This window comes from Homalodisca vitripennis, chromosome 1, assembly GCF_021130785.1.
Source record: "Homalodisca vitripennis isolate AUS2020 chromosome 1, UT_GWSS_2.1, whole genome shotgun sequence".
NCBI lineage: Eukaryota > Metazoa > Arthropoda > Insecta > Hemiptera > Cicadellidae > Homalodisca > Homalodisca vitripennis.
The window spans coordinates 57,990,932-58,010,583 of NC_060207.1; the positions used below are offsets into that span (position 1 = coordinate 57,990,932).

A 19,652-nucleotide genomic window follows, 5' to 3' on the forward strand; every position below is an offset into this window, starting at 1 on the left:
ATATCACAGGACTGCCAAAACAAAAAAAAAGTAGAAAACATTTTATATTATAAATTCGTTAACTGTTTTTCAGAGCAGAGGAAAAAGTGAGAGTCCAGAACACAAATAATTGGCCCTTTCTACCCACACTGACTGTTGCTAGTTGAGTCAAACATTTACTACGTATTTTGGATGATTGTATGTTTGTAACAATAATTTTCATTACTATGGTTTCTGCTGTTCATTTTGAGCATCTGTAAGAAGTTCATTTCATATTTTACTTGTTACAAAATAATAATATTCCTTAGTGACAGTTATTTAACCCTTTGCACTCGAGAGTAAAATTTTTGGTCACTACCAAAAACTCGGGCCTCTATTGAACAAGTACTGGCGAAAACCTCGGAACCCTTTTTATCAATTTTGTAAAGGTTTTGTTTAAAAGGTGTAACTTTTTTATTTTAGCAAATAGAGTTATAATTTTGTTTTTGTTTTATTTCTCATAAAATGCTATATTGTAAAAAAATATATATTTGTAATTACCTTATTTTTAATACCTTTTTTCACTTATAAAAATAAAAATGTTTGCAAAAATTTTTACAAAAGTTAACTTTTAGCTGTTATAACTGAAAAAAATTGCATTGACATTATATACACTATTATTATTTCTAGGTTCCTTACATAATTGTAAACATGCACATAAAATTTCATAAACTTACCTCTATAAACAAAAATGTTGTAGGCAGTTTTGTAATTTCCGACAATTTCCCCAAATAGTGAGTTATTTGTCAAATGATTGAATATTTACTATTTTATACCTTTTTATGCCCGTAATACCGGTACTTTGGGATTATACCGACCACACCAGTATGAAGAACACAAACATATAAATTTATAGAAACAAACATGATAGAACGAAAAACAACTCTTTAATTACAAAATTACAGACTTACAACGATTATCAATGGGGTCAGATTCCGTTATATGCCCCCAACGCTTAAACCTTTTTCAATGAACTTAGAACGTTATAAAACGATGTAGTTGAGTAACAGAACTAACATTCCATCAATCAACAAGCATTTCCAGGTATTGTGATCGGTATTGTTGTCGCTGTTATCTTATCTTTCTCGAGAATCCCGATTACGGCAGGCCGCGCAGCATCACATGGTTATTTAAGTTTTTTGCACTGTACATAATTGCCTTTCCATTACAATTCAATTTATATTTCTGATCAGCCCCTCTAGAATTTGATATTTTACTGATAGGTACTATCTCGAGGGATGTTTTTCTTTCGTTGACATCAGCGCGGGCTTCGGCAGCACACATGCATTTTGGGTGGTGGAGAATAAAAACAAGTTTTGTGTGTTTTTTTCAATAAAGAGTTTAGTTTTTGTTTGGTAATGTTTGTTTTTGTTGAATTTTTGTGTTTGGAGAAATGTAGGGGTAAAACATGGAAGTACAACAAAGCGACGCCCCAGCTGAACGGGCGGCAAGACTCGTTATCTATTAGACCGCTCAACTTTAACCTCTGTCTGAGGATGGGGAGGGGTTTGCGATAAGACAATTCCTGTTTTATATTGACGAAATATTGTTCTACGCTAATCTAGTAATCAGTAGAAGCAAAATGTAAAATAACGATTCATGTCTGGGTGTGGTCGGTATAATCCCAAAGTACCGTAATACCTCCCTCACTTTCACTTTTGGCATCGTCAGATGATTCCGAATCTGATGTTACTGACAAAAATATCACTCAGATCGTCAACATAACCTTATTGTCTGAAATAACTTATCAGACTAAACAAAACAATGAAGAGATCAGCTGTTGAAGTTGGGATCAAATCAGCTGACGAAAAAAGGTGATGTTGACAAACCTCTACAACACAATGTAAAACTGCAAAATCACCGCCATAGGGTATAGTGGTTTACTACGTTTTTACATCCAACAACTATCCAGCTTGCGTATATCGCAAATTTACCGCATTTGGATAATTTATAAAGTCAGTATAAAGGATTTACCAAACGTCCGACATTTCGGACGTCCGAGGTTTTGGCCTAAACAGCAAACGTCCGAAATGTCGGACGTCCGAGGTTTTGGCCAAAACAACGATGTCCGATATTTCGGACATCGGAGTGCAAAGGGCTAAAAAATATAACAGCTGAATCATATTATTGTGTTTGTTTGTCTAGCGAGCATTCTATTGAGTGGGGATTTCTTTACTTTGCTTTATTGTTCTTTACTAATTATCATTTTATTACAAATAATAGGTAATTTAGTCAAAGATAATTAATGCGATTACTGGGAAGCCCGACCTGACCTTTACTCGGGGGAGTTTTTTTTCCACACTATATATATTTTGTTATACAATTTTATTTTAGTATTGAAATGATTACTCAATTTATCAATAAATATAAGATTCAAAGGAAAACAATAGTTTAAAAAATAAACATCATAGTAGTTACTGAAACCAGTGCATTTTTCAACCATATTAGTATAATCAACTGGAGGCAAAAATATACTTTAAATGAAAATTGTGTATTCCCTGCCCTGTTAGGACAAGAAGCTGAAAATTGCACTAAGCCCTAAAAAGACCTTTGCACCGCTTCTGGAGTGACAGGATATTCTGGATGGGTAAGGTTAGGTTTAAGAGCCGCCTTGTGCGTGGATCCACAAGGATTTTGGGCATTAATCTGTCATCTCCTTGGAAGAAGGGGAGGCCAGCTCCGGACTCCCTTATGTCAAGGCCAGCATCTACCTTTAACACTTAGAGATCCTCACCAACTCCAACAATCATCCCTGCAGTAGACTTATCGATCTCTATTCTTGATCCGCAATATGTCGACATTTGCTGTTAATGATGTGCCACTTCTGGACATCCATAGGGTTGCCCAGATGTAAGTGACATCACTTTTTGCTGTACCCAGTTTATATATATGTATGTTCAAATGGAAGGTATAAACCAGCCAGAAATGAACCCTCCTGGAGTTACAATTGTGTTACTTATGTAAAATAGTGTCAGAATATATGCTTTTGTTATTTAGAAAATTGGCATCCATTTAGGAATTTCCATACCGTCCACGATGGTTTGTTTCTTCTAGTTTCTTAACAATCATTCCTGTTAAATTAATAAACACAAATTCACATTTTTGTATCTTAGTTTAAGAAAATTGGAACTTAAAAAATTATTTAAATTACTACATTTTAATTTAAAGTTATTACTAGTCTCAAATGTTTTGAAATATTACCACACAATGACTTTAAAATGGTATCCCTGCTTTTGTCAATAAAATTATATATTATTCATCTTTTTTCGGTTTTTGTTATTGGCTGAGTTGGTAAGACATTTGACTTTGTATTATAGCTTCAAAAATAAGACATGTTAATTAAATCATTACTCAGCATTTATATTATTATTAACACAATTGGTGTGTTAAATTTTTATTATTTAAATTTCTCACTTATTCATACTTAGTTATAGAGTCTGAAAATGCTATGAAATATTAAACAGAACCAACTTATGTATGTGTTATGTATTTTTCTCAGATGAGGAGAGTGAGACAGCAACAGAGGGAGAGGAGGAGGTGCGTGCACGGGAGTTACGTAGGCAGGAGGCTAGAGTGGAAGCCCCGGACATCGATACAGGCTCGGACACTGAGGTGACTAAACATGTACACTCTGACGTCGACTTCACAGATAAAGACTTTGAATTTGAACTGCCTCCAGATTTTAATGTGACCGAGTTTCTTTCTGAATTTGAATCGGGTACAGAAATCTGTACGACAGATATCAGCATAACTCCTGACAGTGAAGTCTCTCGTACTGAGCCCCCTGATGTGATTAGAAATTCTCACATTGCCACCTCACCTGAGCTTATTTCTGAAATATCTCCAGTGTGTGAAAGCTTGCCCTCTGTCAATGATATGCGTGCTTCAAGTCCACCTGTCCCAGCCCGTAGGAAGAAAAGTAATAGTTTCAGAATAACTGCTTCCAATATTAACGTATTTAAGCCAGAAATAGTTTCATTAGGAGATGGAAAAATACCTCGTGAAGTAGAGAAAGGCACTCCACCGGTGTTGCCTTTAAGAAAAGCAAAAATTGCAAAACCCTCAAATACATTGAGCATTGAACAAAGTGTGAAGCCTTTCGAAGAAAAACTTTCAAAGTTGAGAATTTCTAGTGCTATTGATAAACCTAACAAAAATGAAACAATTCTTCATAATTCTTTCAAGGTTGAAACTTCCCCTTCGAGTCCTTCTATCTATGGAACACCTCTTGCATCACCCTCCACCCCACCAACTTTTGAAACTTCTAAGAAAATATCTCACATAGTTGAGAAGGCCACAGGTCCCAATGCTGACAAAGGTATCAAGTCAATTCTAGTCTCCAAAATGGACAAAAGGTTAACAGGCAAGGAAAAACCTGATTCCCACCACCCAAAAGACTGCATTGTCATGTGAATGATGCAGTCTATGAACTTAATTCTAGTCAGTCTATTGTGATGAATTCTAGTCATTTGTTGAATACTCAGATTTTATTAATGCATTTCAAATTATGATATTTTAAAATAAGTATTTTTATATCCTGTAATGTAAACAGCTTAATCAATTTTATATACTCCCACAAATTTTATTAATGGTTTTGTAATTCCTGGAAAGTAAGTAAATTCAAACTCATGTCATAGTATTTATTTTCAGTTTAAAAAATGTAATTGATTATATTAATAAAATATTTTGTGTCTATATTTTTGTGATTATTATTGTTTTTTTAGTTTTTCAGATAAGGTCTATAAAAGTATTACAAATTAATGGGCAATGATGTAGAGCGTAATGAAGATACACTTTGCATGTAATAACACTTGTGGTTGAACCTTTTAGAAAAACTTTCTACTCATCCTTAAGGTTGGTCAGTACAGAGCTTAGAGGGTCACTACAGGTGACCATGGCAGCTCTCTTTGTCGGATTGGAGGATTATCATCATATTCTGTCACGGATGGCCATTACATCTGTCTCCTTGTATTGCACAATTTCACAATCTTTATTTATCCAGATGTGACTGGAAAGTGTGTGAAAAAATCTCAGCCAAACAAGCAACTAAATTGATATTTCATTATTCGCAGAAACTACAACTGTTTGCAGTTGTTTTACTATCCAAATGTCAGTGTTACTGTAGACAGGTTCTATATTCTACATTATCATTCAATTGGTGTACTTTTGGTGGGGCCAGATATCAAAATATGGCAGGAATTCTGAATTTTGATCATTTTAGAGACTCTCGAGTGTGAAACTACACAATATATAGTAATGGTATAAACATTGTTGATTTTGGTCCAATCCAGTCCAATCTCACACAGTCTGTATATTTATTTGATGCTGTTACTGCTTGATGAGTTTGAATGGAATATATGTCCCAATATACTTGAGTCAATTTTGATCTCGCTATGCAATCTGGTATTATTCTGCTGTTTACAAAAATTGGAAGCTCGAGAGTTGCAAGTTTCCAATATATGAATATGTATGAGAGTTGGTACAGTCTGCAAATTATAAAACTAACATAATGTGTTCATCAACTTGTTTCTGTTGATAGGTATAAAATAATAGTGAAGAATTTACTAGCATATGACAAACGTGTGATACAGTCAATAACAAAACAGCACCAACATTTCCTACATATTGATGCCACACATATAATATCATATAAAAAGGATATAACAAAAGAAATTAAGATGTTTTTATATAAATAAATAATACACATTCATGGTCCCTGGACTCGATATAGCTTATTAATTTTTATGTTCTTATCTATATCAAAATCCAGTCCTATAGACACTCTACTACATGTTTAAGCACAACAGTACTATCATCATGAGTAAGTGTAAATAACAAACTGCATCAGCCAGTGTCCACACTGTTCACAAAATAATGTGATGACAAATTCTACTCATATACATACCATGCGCACATTTATTCATGTAAAGAATCCGAAGAACGAGAACAGAAAATGGAAATTTCCTAAAAATGGCTTGGGTTAAATTAATGTTTGTTACTCAATCCCCATTCCTGGATCACTCTTTAATATCAGCTTTTCATTGTTCTGAACCATCTGAACCAGGATATAAAATACAGTGAGAACTGAAATTGAGCTTTACATTAAATACATTCTATCCATCCATCTAGATAACACAAAATCTTTACAAATTAAAAAAATGTTATTGTACTTGGTACCTGTCCTTTTTGTTCATTATGTAATATTTCCAAATTATTATCAATGCTACTCAGTATATGATTGTAATCAATGAAATGCTGTGTACCAGATGATTTTTATTTACTCATTTTTAAATTTTGTAAATGATATTTACTTCTTGTATTTAACCCACAAATGTAACTAAAATACCTCTATTGGCAGGCTACTTCTCCAAGTATATTGCAGGTATATATTTATAAAAAATATAAGAAATACTAAAAGTTATTTGATTATGCATCGTTCTATATATTACATTAAAATCTGTATTTTCTACTATGCATACTTTTTTAAGCAAAATTCTTCTTTTATTTTAATTTGAAACTTTTATATATTCTCTATTTTCAGAAAAATTTGGTTTGATGGATTTATTTAATAAATTTTTATATTTATATTGATAAAACTTGCAACAGAGCATTTTTATGAAAATTGACATAACATACTATATTACAAGAATAATAGTTATTCCGTACATGAAACAGTATTACATCACATCAAGAGTTAGCAGTAACATTTAACGTATCAAAAACAGTTAGAAGTACAAATTTATATAGCATAACTCATCATATTCATGAATCCAGAAAGCATAAATTTTCTTACATGTCAAACTTTATATTTTCAAAGTTAGAAGCAATGTTCAAATTTTCTTCTCATTTGAAAAAATAAAATTTTATGTATCCACCAAACACATTCTGTATTGTGTACACATATCCCTAATTTTTATAAAAATATATTTACAAAAATGTGCAATCGTAAACCTAGTTTCAGTTGGGGCACTAAGATCTTACAATAGGCTTAATCAGATATACCACCGCTGACATTGATTACTGGTTCACTTTCTAACAACTCTCTTACTAGATTGATCTAAATAGTTCTTATCCATTTCAAATGCATATAATATTGGTAAAATTCAACATATAAAATAAATAAAACTTGCTAAAATACAAACGTGACACTTCTAAAGTAGGCCTACATAGATTATGAAACGGGTTATTTTGAAACATAATAGTAATTATTTGTTTCACTACAGCACTCCCGTGAAAGAGAAATACTTTTCAAAACATGTTTATACTAAATAATAACTTCAAACAATATTACATACTTGCAACAAGAAACATAAACAAACTATATGAAAATAAAATAAAATATTCTTCTTCTCTCTGACTTGTATCAAAGATCCAAAAGTACCTAACTTCATAATAATCGATAAATTTATTTATCCGCTATCGAATGCTACCATTAATTTCGTTGAAAAGCATCATTGTTACTTCATAAAGTGGCTTTTTCGTGGCGATGTTTGACCAGTTATTGATGGTGATAGACCGTTGCTGCAGTGATCGTTACCAGTACGTGGGTTAAGGTCTTTTAAATATAGTTTTCAGGACAATCACTACATTTTATTTTACTCTAGCATTATCATATTTCTTCATGCACTCATTTTTATCTAAAACATATTTTAGTAAACATTTCTTTACATTACAGTTACTTTAAAAAATATGTGTATATTTATTATTTTATATGAGTAGAATTTTATGTTTCAATAAATTTACAATGATTAACATCAATAACTATGAAGGTTTTATATTTACATGTTATCCTTTCATCATTTATTGTGCTTAAACATCCAAAGTACATAGGTTGATTTTGTTGTAAGATGAGAACCCATTTTGAGTTGTGCATATATTTAATATTGTTTATACTCAATGCCAGGTCAAAATTACACAAATATTTTGATTTATGGTTTACACATTTTCTAAGTATTATATGAGTTGAGACTTGTAGATTTAATTAGCATATTAATTATTTAACACTCTATAGCCAGTGTGTTAAACGATTATCAAACATGAAGCACTCTATAGTCACAATTCTTATAACTTATTAGATAAAATAGTAGATCAGAGAAGAAATGTATTTAGGCTTATTTTGAAAATTCTGTAGAACCCCAAATTTGATATTACCATAAAAATCCACCTAAAATATTCAAATTAAAGAATACTTTCATTGTATAAAAAATTGAAAAGCTATGGAATGTGAAGAAATATCAACAATGGTTTTCTCTGTGAGCATCTCTGACACCATTTGCAGAACCACAATTCCAGGTATTATGTTTGACTTGTAAATAAAACTCACTGAATCTGAACTAACAAGACTTGAAGTTTTTAGATGCCAGCAGGTTTAGGTAATAAACTGAGTTTTTTAAATTAATAATAACTCCCACTTACGCAGTATGTTTACAAATGAAATTAGTTTATGTAGTTAATTTATTACATTTTTATGACATTCCTAGGAAACATATATGTATTGGCCTTACTGGAAACAGAAGTCATTGACTTAATTTAAAAAAAAGTCATCATCTAGAGTTTATAGTTTTAGTTAAAAAAATTTAAAACTATTCAGAGTTTTGTTTGAGTCACATAAACCAGTAGAACTTGTTTTATATTAAACAAAAGGCTGTTTTTCTACATATTGCTTTCAAGAGTTATTAATGCATGTTTGAAATAACCTATCAAATTAAGTTACTTATCTCTATTACTACGTTTGCTTTGCTTATTTGTACAAGCCTATGTTAAATACAAACTGAACTTATTAGTCACTGGCTTAATAGTCATGGTATCAGTTGTGTGCCCACCCCTTGCTTCTTCTATGCCTGCTTTAACTAGAATAAAGAAATATGTAATAAAACCAGTTCTGAATACCATAGAAAGCATTGTAATTTTAGTGTGAACTTTTATTTATAAAACATCAAATACACATTTTTTAAAGATATAAAACTTGAACAAACTAAACATTATGTTAATAATTTATTAAGGAGTATGGATGAATTTATGTTCATATAATGATAATTGGTTAGACACTCACTATTACTATAAAAAATGTTTAATAATAATATTACTTTTTTCTAATATTAATAATGTTATTTAATGGTATATTTATTATTGTGAAATTGTTATTTTATAAGACATATTATATGAACCACGTTTACAATTAGTTCTCTTCAAAGAATCCATCTCCCTAAGTTGTACTTTATCACACTCCTTCCCTGCAGGTATATCTACACTGTATAATTGACATTAACAATTGTTATGGTTAACAAAAAGTACATGTTTAATACAATCACGCCTTGGTGTTTCGAACTTGTCGGGGAAATGGTACAAATTCAATGTATTGAATAATTCAAAACACCAAGCTTCAGTTTATTGAGGATCATGTAGGCAAACTTCTATATTATATAGAACTAGATATGAATGAATTTTGCAAGTCTAAATAACACAGATATTTCTTTTCCAACGCTAATAATAGCAATGCCACTATTTTATGTAACTATTTCCAACAAAACACAGTCACTGTCACTTAAATTTGTAAAACACATGTTTAAGAAATTGGCACTGATTAAGCTCTGTATAAACTAGAGCAGTAAAAGAATTGTGTTGCGAGTGCCTCCCCCCCCCCTCAGGGTTTTAGGTTTCAACTAGAAAATTCTTTATCACATTCAATATACCTATAGAGGTTTATTCCAAAAAAAATTCAATATATAAAGATTAAGTGGCTCGTCCTGAGAATGTGAAGATTTAATTTGTTGAGGTTTTTTTCTGTTGGCCCTTCTATACATCATTGTGTAGAATATACTATATGGAAGATGGAAGAGGATATGAGAGCCCAAAGTGAATTGAATATTGAGATGTGGCTGTCGTAGAAAGTAAAATTATTCTACCTTTACTATTTTTGCTTTCATTATTATTGTCAATGACATTTAATACATGTTAGTCTGGAAGTATGGATTGTAAGTTTTAACGCCTAACTCTGTAACTAATTACATCAACTTAATTGATTAAATGTATGTCACTCCCCACAAAGTTATTAATATATTGCTACTTTCATTAATTTGCTTATTAATTTTGTCTTAGTTAAACAGTGCACATATTCTGTATGAAAAACACTCAGAAACGTTAAAACTTTGTATATAAAAGTGTATTAAAATTATTATTTGATTACATAAACCTGCTGGGAAGTGTGTTTTGTGCTAGTAACATTCTTGTACGTGTATTTTATGTTATTTTTAATGGGCGTTTCTGTAGATATTAGGCTTTGTGATACATTTTGATCTGAAATACAGTTTTACATTTTTAATTAATAAAAGATCTTGTAATAATATAATTTGTGTCCAATTGTATGTTTTTATTTTTGTAAGTGAATAAATGTTAGACTATCTTTTAAACTATTAACTTTTTGGAATTTAAAACCCTTTTGTTGTTATGTTCTGCTTGAGTATTAAGAACATACATACTCACACATAATTATATATATATATATATATATATATATATATATATATATATATATATATATATATATATATTATTTATTTAAACACATTTTGAATCACCCAGAAAATCACCATGAAAATTTTTTAGAAAAAGCATACAGAGGTTTATAATCTAGTGCCTAGATAATTTCCTTAATCTCTTCCAAAACTGCATCAAATGAATAAAATTCATGTTTGAATTATATTAATTTTCTATTTAGTATCTATTCCTTATCAAACATTGCTTTGTATCTATTCATTCTTGTGTTGTAATATTTAAACACGCAAAAACTGTTACATCAATTCAGCTTACCATTCTTATTCATAATAATAATAAATCATTTATTTAGAAACATTTGAATAAGGTGATGTAAAGTGGTTATGTTAGACACTTAGTCGAACACTTACCAATCAGATTTAGTATCTGTCAATATATAAGCAATGCTTTCACCTTAATATAAATTTTTGTTTTTAAACAATGAACCCTTGCCACTTTCAGATTTAAAGAAACGTAAAACATACAAACTAATCAGTTGAATTGTGCAGTAGTAAGAAACTGTCTAAAAATCAAAATCAGATATGACATTTATTTCAAGAATTCTTGCATTTTTATGAAAATGATATTTTTAACTAGCATGGCTAATATAATAATGCTTATATTTTGTTTGCTTGAGTTACTATAGATAGTTATTCAGCAAGCATGTATCTCTTGAGATATTTTTTGTTTTATTATATTTTGGCTTGTCTTAAGATTAAACTCAAGTAACAATGTTTGGAATTTTTAATATAAATTACAAGGAATTATTTTATCATTCAAAATTGATTAAGAATCCATCTCTAATAATTCTACTACAAATGATTCAAAAGTGCTTTCCAAACTACCACCAAGAATAAAGAATCTAAATACAATTTTTATTACATTTTGTTGAAGTAATGTTTCAACATCATTAAAAGTATGTAAATTATACCAGCTTTCCAGTATTAAAGACAAATAAAATATACATTTTCAAAGCTAAATTTCTGCAGTTTATATACTATAAACCAGGGGTCTCCAAACTCTTCCATTCAAAGTGGAAAATCTTAGGAAGCAAGCAGACCAAGTACGTTCACCTGTATTTTATTAAGGTTTACTGTAACTGAGCCAATGTGTAGGTATCTTAAGAAAACTGTAGAACTTTTCCATACAAAAATCATTTGTTTATTTCCTAAAATTAAGATTCTTTCCACTTGATGATTGATACAGTTTTAGTTGAGTCATTATTTTTCTTCTCTATGTGTAAGACTTATGTGTTTGTTTTTGATCAACAACATCAGTCCAAACCGGCTCAAACTTTGTAACCCCTATCTCAAAAATAGATTTTAGGTGTTCATCAGAAGTATTTGCTCTGTACTTGGATTTCACAAAATCATTTTTGAGGATGTTTGTTCACTGATGCATGTTGATCTAAAAACTGAAAACATTCCTGTGAAAAGTATTTAGTTCTTTTGAAGTCATCACTTAGAGACCTACAACGGAAAAAGTTAGTGTGGTTGTGTTACATTTTACTGATTGACTATTAATAATATATAAATCAGTAAAATTAATTAATAATCCCAGGCTTTGAAATTCATTTGAAAATGTACTTGTAAAATTCAGGAAGTATTGTAGTACGCGTTCAAGTCCTTATTTGCAGTAAGTTCAATTTGAAGATCTGAATGTGTATTAAACTTTTTACTTCTCAAAATTTGTTAATAAATAATATAATGGAATACCACCAGCATTGGTTTCTCACCACCAGAATTTTTAACTGCATTGAAAACATTCTTTTACTTCCATCTGTATTTACACCCTTGAGTTTTTTAAAATAATGTTATAAATAGTTTCTTATATCTTTGATAAACTTCTGTCTTAGTAACGTTGTTTTCCATGAAATAAACAAGAATTATTCAATGATTAATCATTGTAAATCACTATTACAGTAATACAACACATGTAATAAAAAGAAGTATTTGAGCCACATTGGAGACATACATTTAGTACACATTTGTATAGAAACAAGCAAATACCTGTAGCACTGATTTCCTGCAACCATTTTAGAGCCAGACTGGTGACTAAAGTAGTGCCTGCCTATTGTTCATTGTGCAACTATAGTTGGAGACAAGCTGATTATGAGTTAAACACTTCTTTGTTTGCAGGACGTAACTCCTCAGAAAGAGGCTTGTCTAATGTTTGATATGTTTTGAATGTTGCATCTCATTCAGATGTTTACTATCCATAATAATTTCATGTTGAGATTGCATATATAAAAAAAATTATTTCTGCTTAAATATTTATTTTAAGACTGATCTTTAATTTTAACTTATTTGCTCTTGGAATGTTTTGGTTTATAATGTCAATGAATGTTGTACTCTTTCAAAACAGATTTCATTTTATTATAAATCATACACAAAGTAGTCGACACTTCACTGTTAAACACACAACATTTACTATCAACTATCCTCTTTTAGGACAAAGACAACTGAACCAAGTGTTACAAACACAAATTCCCTACACACAGATATCTGCATAAGTACAGCATGGATACTAATACTGAGAGTGTGAGTGTAAAGGTAGGTTAGGCTCATATCACTCATGGCACCAAAATTTTGGTCTCTGGTAGGCTTCACTATATGATCGGGACACAAATTTCTTTTCTCTGTACAGTTTGAACCCAATTTATCATCATATTGTGATGAACCAATTGATTGTTAATAATATTGTGAGAAACTAAATCGCAGGGAGGCTTATGTTTCACAGCTTTGAGCAGATAACCAGAGTATATGTTTAAGTAAAATATACTTTAAAATAATACTGTATGTAAGAAATATTATTTTGAAGATATGCATTAACAAATAGTAAAAACAGCTCATATGGCTCTCTCATTAATAGTATTGCAACCAATCATTGCTTCAATATCGACAAATTAATTTTGCTAACTGGCTACTTGAAATCCTTTGGCATACTGGCTCTTGAGTTTGGAGACCCCTGCTATATACCAATGATTGAGTATAGAACAAAGAGTGTGCCCGTGTTGTCATATTGCATTAGTAGAAACAAACGTGCTTGTGATAATAATATGACTTAACATAAATTCAACACCATTTTATTATAATAATCCAAGTAAAAAACTTAATAAACAATAGTATATTATTAGTTTTCAAGTAAATCTAACATATTAATAATTATATGAAAATTTGATTGAAATGTATGGGTTTTAATAGAAACTAAAAAGAATATGGTACACCAAAAGTAACGCTGTTCTCAAACTCCATCACTGAAGAGTATTTACACAGTACAATCTATTGTAGAAACATGTATAATGTTAAGAATTATAGAAAAGACAGAATATTACTTTGTAATCTGTCTGTGCAAAACAAAACTTTGAATCTTTAAAGTTTTGATAATTATTGTAACTTTAAAATATCCATAATGGAAATATACTAATTGCAAAATTATCTCTTGAAATCTGTGTATTAAATCTGGAATCTGGTATGATAAGGAACTGCAAATCCACATAAGTAGAAATGTCAGTAGGCTCGAGTGTGATGAGAGTGATTGTACAGGTGGCTTCAGATGACTATACAACCTCGTCAGGCAGCGAGGAGTCCGAGAGTGAAGCTGTGGAGAACTCTGCTACCGAGATCTCTACTGATTCAGAGTTTGAACATGATGGCACGACACCTACACAGCAGAACATCCCCGACATTGTCATCAGTGAGAGCGTTCATGTCAAACGAGGTAGTCTTCTCCCTTCTTTAGTTTTTATAAATACTTTGTTTTTTTACATTAGTAGCCTACTTTATATATTTGTGAATACAATTTTTTTTTATATTTGTGTTTCGCCCTATCCAGTTATATCAGTCATGTTTTGTCTGCATCAAAGAAATGTTTGTAGTTACCTACACATGGTCTGGGTAGCATTGTAAGCAAACACCTGGTGTTTCCTACCACTCTGATGTGTTTATTAGTTTTTATTTTAGGGATGTGCAAGCTGAGTAGAGTTTTTTTTTAATGTTTTGAGCTTTTGTTTTTCTGTATTAAAACTTAAATTTGTCATGTATAAATTATTATCCATTATCATAGTGCATTTTTCATGAACAGTATGGATTAATCCAAACTGCCAACTGTGTTGGAATAATTTGTTTTAGTTTTTTAGTTATACTAACACATTTATTAATTCATAGATCACTAAATAACTATATAATTGTATATCAAAACTATATTATGAATTTTCTTTTATTGTTTATCATGAATCAAGAATTCAATAATTATTCAGTGATGTAATTAGAAAAAGTCCTTATTCAATCAATTTTAACTGAAGAGACGTCCACAAACCTTTATTCTTGAGGTAAATAAATTATTCCCTCAAGTGGATCTTGAACTTTTTCAGACTTGTTATATTTTTTATATGCAGTGGAATTAAGTGAAACAATTTTGGTCCTAAGTAAAATATTGAGTTTTAAAATAAACTAAATTTGTTTATCTTGAGGTCTGTTTTAGTTGCTATTTTGTGATCAGGAACTGAAAAATCTCTCTTTATGTTTGTAAACACATATTACTGTATGACAAAATAAGAGACTAACCAATTTAAGGATTCCACTTGATCGGAAATGCTCCCTACAACTGTTTCGCTGCCCCAAGCCCCAGACGACTCTCAAAACCCTCTTTTGTTGGAATAAAACTCTATTAAACAATGCAGTATTGCAATAGCCCCAGAATTCAAGGCAATACTAAGCCTCGATTCGAATAAGTCTAGATATCCCAGTTTGAGAACTTCTTTTGATGAAAATGAGGAAATGCACCTCAGGGCAAACTGTTTCACCAATTTGGTTATATGAGAGTCCATCTCAAATTAGAATCGATGAGGACTTCAAAACATTTAGTTGAAAGTATGCAGTCAAGACGATGGTCATTCAGATAAACCAGCAGGGATAAATTTGATGTCCTCTGAGTGTGAAATCCAATTATGTGGGTTTTTAATAGATTTAAGAATAGCTTATTAAGACTGCTTAAATCACAGAACAGTCCCAGTGTGTGTTCACTAGCATATAGGGAAGACAAGATTTTTTAGTACGAATGCTGTGGCAGAGGAGGTGTTGCAATTATGCCAGAATCCAAATTGAAAAGGTGTTAAGACATTATTTCTCTCTAAGAAAGTATAAAGCCTGCCATGGACAATATTTTTGAATATTTTAGCAAATATTGGAGAAATAGAAATTATTCTATACAAGTTTACATCAAATGTATTAAATCCATTTTTAAGCATTTATTCTTGTACGTGTAATCCACAACATTTTACTAAATCGCATATCTTAATGTTTCAGGTCGTTTGGAAGAGCCCAGGAAAGTGCAGGTGTTGACTAAACCAATCAATGGCAAACTACCTGAGTCTAAAACTGATGTTCAGCTGGAGTTTTCTCCGTTAGTCCCAGACAGGCCTAGTCTAAATAACATTAACAACAACTCAGGTCCGAGCCCCCTCGTCAATCCCAGACGTGGTGATTATCTTCTCAATCGAACCCATTCTACAGAAGGAATTGCTTCTAAAATATCTTTAGAGCTTAAGAAACGCTATTTATTAGGACCATCAGGACTTTCTGGCTCAGTGAAGAAGTCAGGATCTGCATCTACTTTGGACTCAAGATTTAAAAGTTTTGTAGATCAAATTTCCGAACACCAGAAACTTCTAAATCCTGCACCTGAGCCCAGTCCAACGATGCAAGCTTTTCTTCAAGGAGCCGACAAGATCCACAATTCTCCCTCAATAACACATATAGTAAGAAGGGAGAAAGAACTGCCGGGAGTATCCACCTTTAGTCATATATGCCAGCTTAAAGATAAGGAAACCGTAGTGCCTAGTAATAAAGAACGACCTTCTATTGTAATTGACAAACCTAACTCAGTTGAAGCAGAACATATAAACAATGTTATTAAAATGGAATCAAAGGAAGAACATCTCCTTGTGGGAGATGAAGAAGAAAGCAGAGCCAGAAGTCCTGTTCATGAGACATCAATAGTTGTGCCAGATTTACCTCAGAACAAAAAAGAAGAGGAGGAGGATATAGACAGTGATTCTTTATCTTCAGATAATGACAGTTCTCTTGAAGAAGAATCCGACCATAAGAGCCAAGGTCAGGTAAACATTCCTCCGAAAGTAGAGATCCACAATTCCCGAGGAGAGCTGATGGAGGATGAGAGTGGAGGTGTGGAAGTAAAGCCTGATATTGCAGAGGTTGGAGAAGGATCAGAAGAACCTCCACCACTGGACAGCCTGAACATGGTAGTGCCGGACATCTGCCAACACACAAGACCCACAGACTTTCTGCCTAATATTCTTTTGACTAATAGAACCAATGTGGACCTGGTTCCTGCCAAGGACAAGGAGAGTGGCACATTTCAGAAGATTATCACTGTCCCCAGTACCAGCGAGAAGGTATCAGAGAGAGGACAAGTACTTAAGCAAGTTCCTACAACGGCAGAATTGTTTGTTTCTGATGAAAAGACTACTGATGGATCCAAAGGTAGTGGAAAGAGCAGTCCGTCATCTCCACTGTCAAACCGTGATGATGACGAGAGTTTCCGCAATGAGTCACTAACTGCTGCTTTGACTGAAACGGAACTATCAGACTGGGCAAGAGATGAAGATGTAGGAGTGTCTGAAAATTTGGAGGATTTAGAATTTAATATCAATCCTCAATATATAACATTTAGAAGACATCATAAGCCTAAAAACAAGCGGAATTCTAGGGGGGTTGCTGCTAAAATAGCTAGAACTGAAGATTTTGATGATGAGTTCAGCCACGTTTGTGGTAAAGTGGATAAAGTCCCTCAGACTTCAAATTTGTTAGTTAATACAGATAACATTGAATACATGGATACTGGTGGAGAGGAGGAGAGCAGTCATGAAGAATATCTAAGGAACAGTGGCTACGTGCAATTTATTAACCCAACAGATGAAGATGAAGATATCATTACACCAACCGCAGACACTCCCATCAACTGCCTACCAGGTGACTTGAAGGACAGTGCCGAGGATGGAGGAGACACCACCACCAGCAACAGTGAGGCTGTAACAATCATGGAGAGTCCTCTTGATGCACAGAAAGATTTTGAACCTAACTTAAACTCTCCTGTAATAGAAACTACTCCTACTCCCGATCTCAACAATAAAACTTACGAGGAGTATGTGAAACGATTACAGGGCAGAATTTCCCCTTTCAGCAATGTCAGGGACTCCATTGACATTAGGAAGTCAAGAAAACATAGTAGTGGTAAAATTTCTAATCCTACATTTACAACAGAAAAAACTCTTATTGAAGATAAGGAAGAAAATACACCAAATATAATTAATAAACCAGTAACCATGTCTCAAAAGTTAGAAGAGTTATCAAAGGAAAGGTCTAAACAAAAGGATTTAATTCATGAAATGGTTTTAGAGAAGTTGATGGTCAGAGGAAAATCTCCTCAAGAACGGAAAGCTAAAAGGAATGCTAGAAATACTCCGAGTCCTCGTTTGGGTTCTCAAAATTCTATTATCAGTATACCCAGTGATAAAACAGAACCATCCCAAGAAACAGGCAACATAGGCTCAAAAATAAGTATGACAAGTCAGCAAACTCCTACCTCAACTATCGATGAAACCCCTAGAGAAGCAGACCGTCCTGAACAAAATCACAATGAAGTTGCTGAATCTTCTGAAGTGACACCAGAAGTTTTCGATACACCAAATGTAAACATAAGCGACTTGTATTTTACTCCCATGACCTCTTTCAAAGAGCAAGCTGCAAAAAGTAGACCCTTGTCAATGAACTTTTCATTTAGACTTCAAAACAGTACGAATAAAAACAAAACATTACCTTTCACACCACTAACCAACCCTGAAGCCTTTTCTCTACCTGATATTAGGAAAGCTCTATTTGACTCAGAGAATAGTTTAAATACTCCAGTACCCCCACCAAGACTGAAAGCTCTAGACAGGGAACAGGTGAGAGAGACTGCAAGAGCAAGGGCTAAAATGTTGACAGATGAGGAATTAGGTCTCAGTCCTGAGGAGAGGATACAACGGTTGAAAGAAAAAGTATCACGAAGATTCGAGCGAAGTGAATCCTCTCCAGCCTCTAGCCATGTGGAAACACCTTCCTTAGATAATAACATCCAAATCTCTTTGTCACGATCAAATGAATCCCTGACTGTAGTCAGCTCCAGGGTTCAACAGCATCCAACTTCTCTTCCGGATACAAAATCAAAAATCTCTCCAACGATTCAAACTAATGAAATATCTCCTTCTTCATCACATAAGGTATGTTTATTTATCGTAAATAACCATTTGTTGTGTTGCTTATTTTACGTCATTTACTCCCTTGTGTATGACAATTTGACAATTTTGGCTGGATTTGGTATTATGAATATAATTTAGTGCTAGGATATGCATGGTGGCCACCCGACCGGAAAATAGGAAATAAGCCGAACATTTAACGGACCGGGAATAAACTGGAAACCATCCTGAGAACCGGGAAAATTTTAGAAACAATTTTTTTCTGTCTCCAGGAACTTACAAAATCAAGACATATTTTGACAGCTTGTTGAATCAAGAACACTGATTAATTTCAAAACATGTTATTTTACGTGACGAGATCGTGAAATGGTGAATGATGATTGACATATGTTCGGAGCTTCATCTGATTGGCTCCACTACACTAGTGTAGTGGAGTTTATCTTGGTTAATTATAGTCCTTTGTCGCGGAAAGCCTCCCCCTCCTCCCAAAAATAAAACACATAAAAATGCATTGGACAATTTGAAAGCGGCCGCCCGATCCTTCGTACTTGGGCACTAAACGAGCGGTATGCATTAAGCGGTAAACCCGCAGAGCAGTAGTAACCGCGATACAAACGGGTTTGTTTTGTATTTAAGTACTAGCTGTTTCCCGCGGCTTCGCACGCGTCTCTTAAGCTTTGCCCGTATATTTCTTTGCCTTCAAATAGTGTTTGGATATTTTAATATACGTAACTACTGTGTTGTAATTGCAGTTTATAATGTGCAGGCGCTTTGATAACTTTTATATCTTGCAGTACAGCCTGGTGGTTAGTTACATCAATGGGCATTGCGTATAAACCTTCTA

The 19,652-nt window shown here is 32.6% G+C and overlaps 1 protein-coding gene across 8 annotated transcripts in view; it reads left to right on the forward strand.

Moving 5' to 3' along the window:
• Nucleotides 1-19,652, forward strand: part of LOC124362172 (F-actin-monooxygenase Mical) — a 194,167-nt gene that overhangs the window by 143,144 nt on the left and 31,371 nt on the right. For all 8 annotated transcript variants that reach the window (XM_046816485.1, XM_046816457.1, XM_046816447.1 and 5 more), the window contains 3 exons: nt 3,518-3,630; nt 14,097-14,271; nt 15,858-18,832. In XM_046816485.1, the coding sequence (XP_046672441.1) occupies nt 3,518-3,630; nt 14,097-14,271; nt 15,858-18,832 (3,263 nt within the window). The remainder of the gene's footprint in view (nt 1-3,517; nt 3,631-14,096; nt 14,272-15,857; nt 18,833-19,652) is intronic.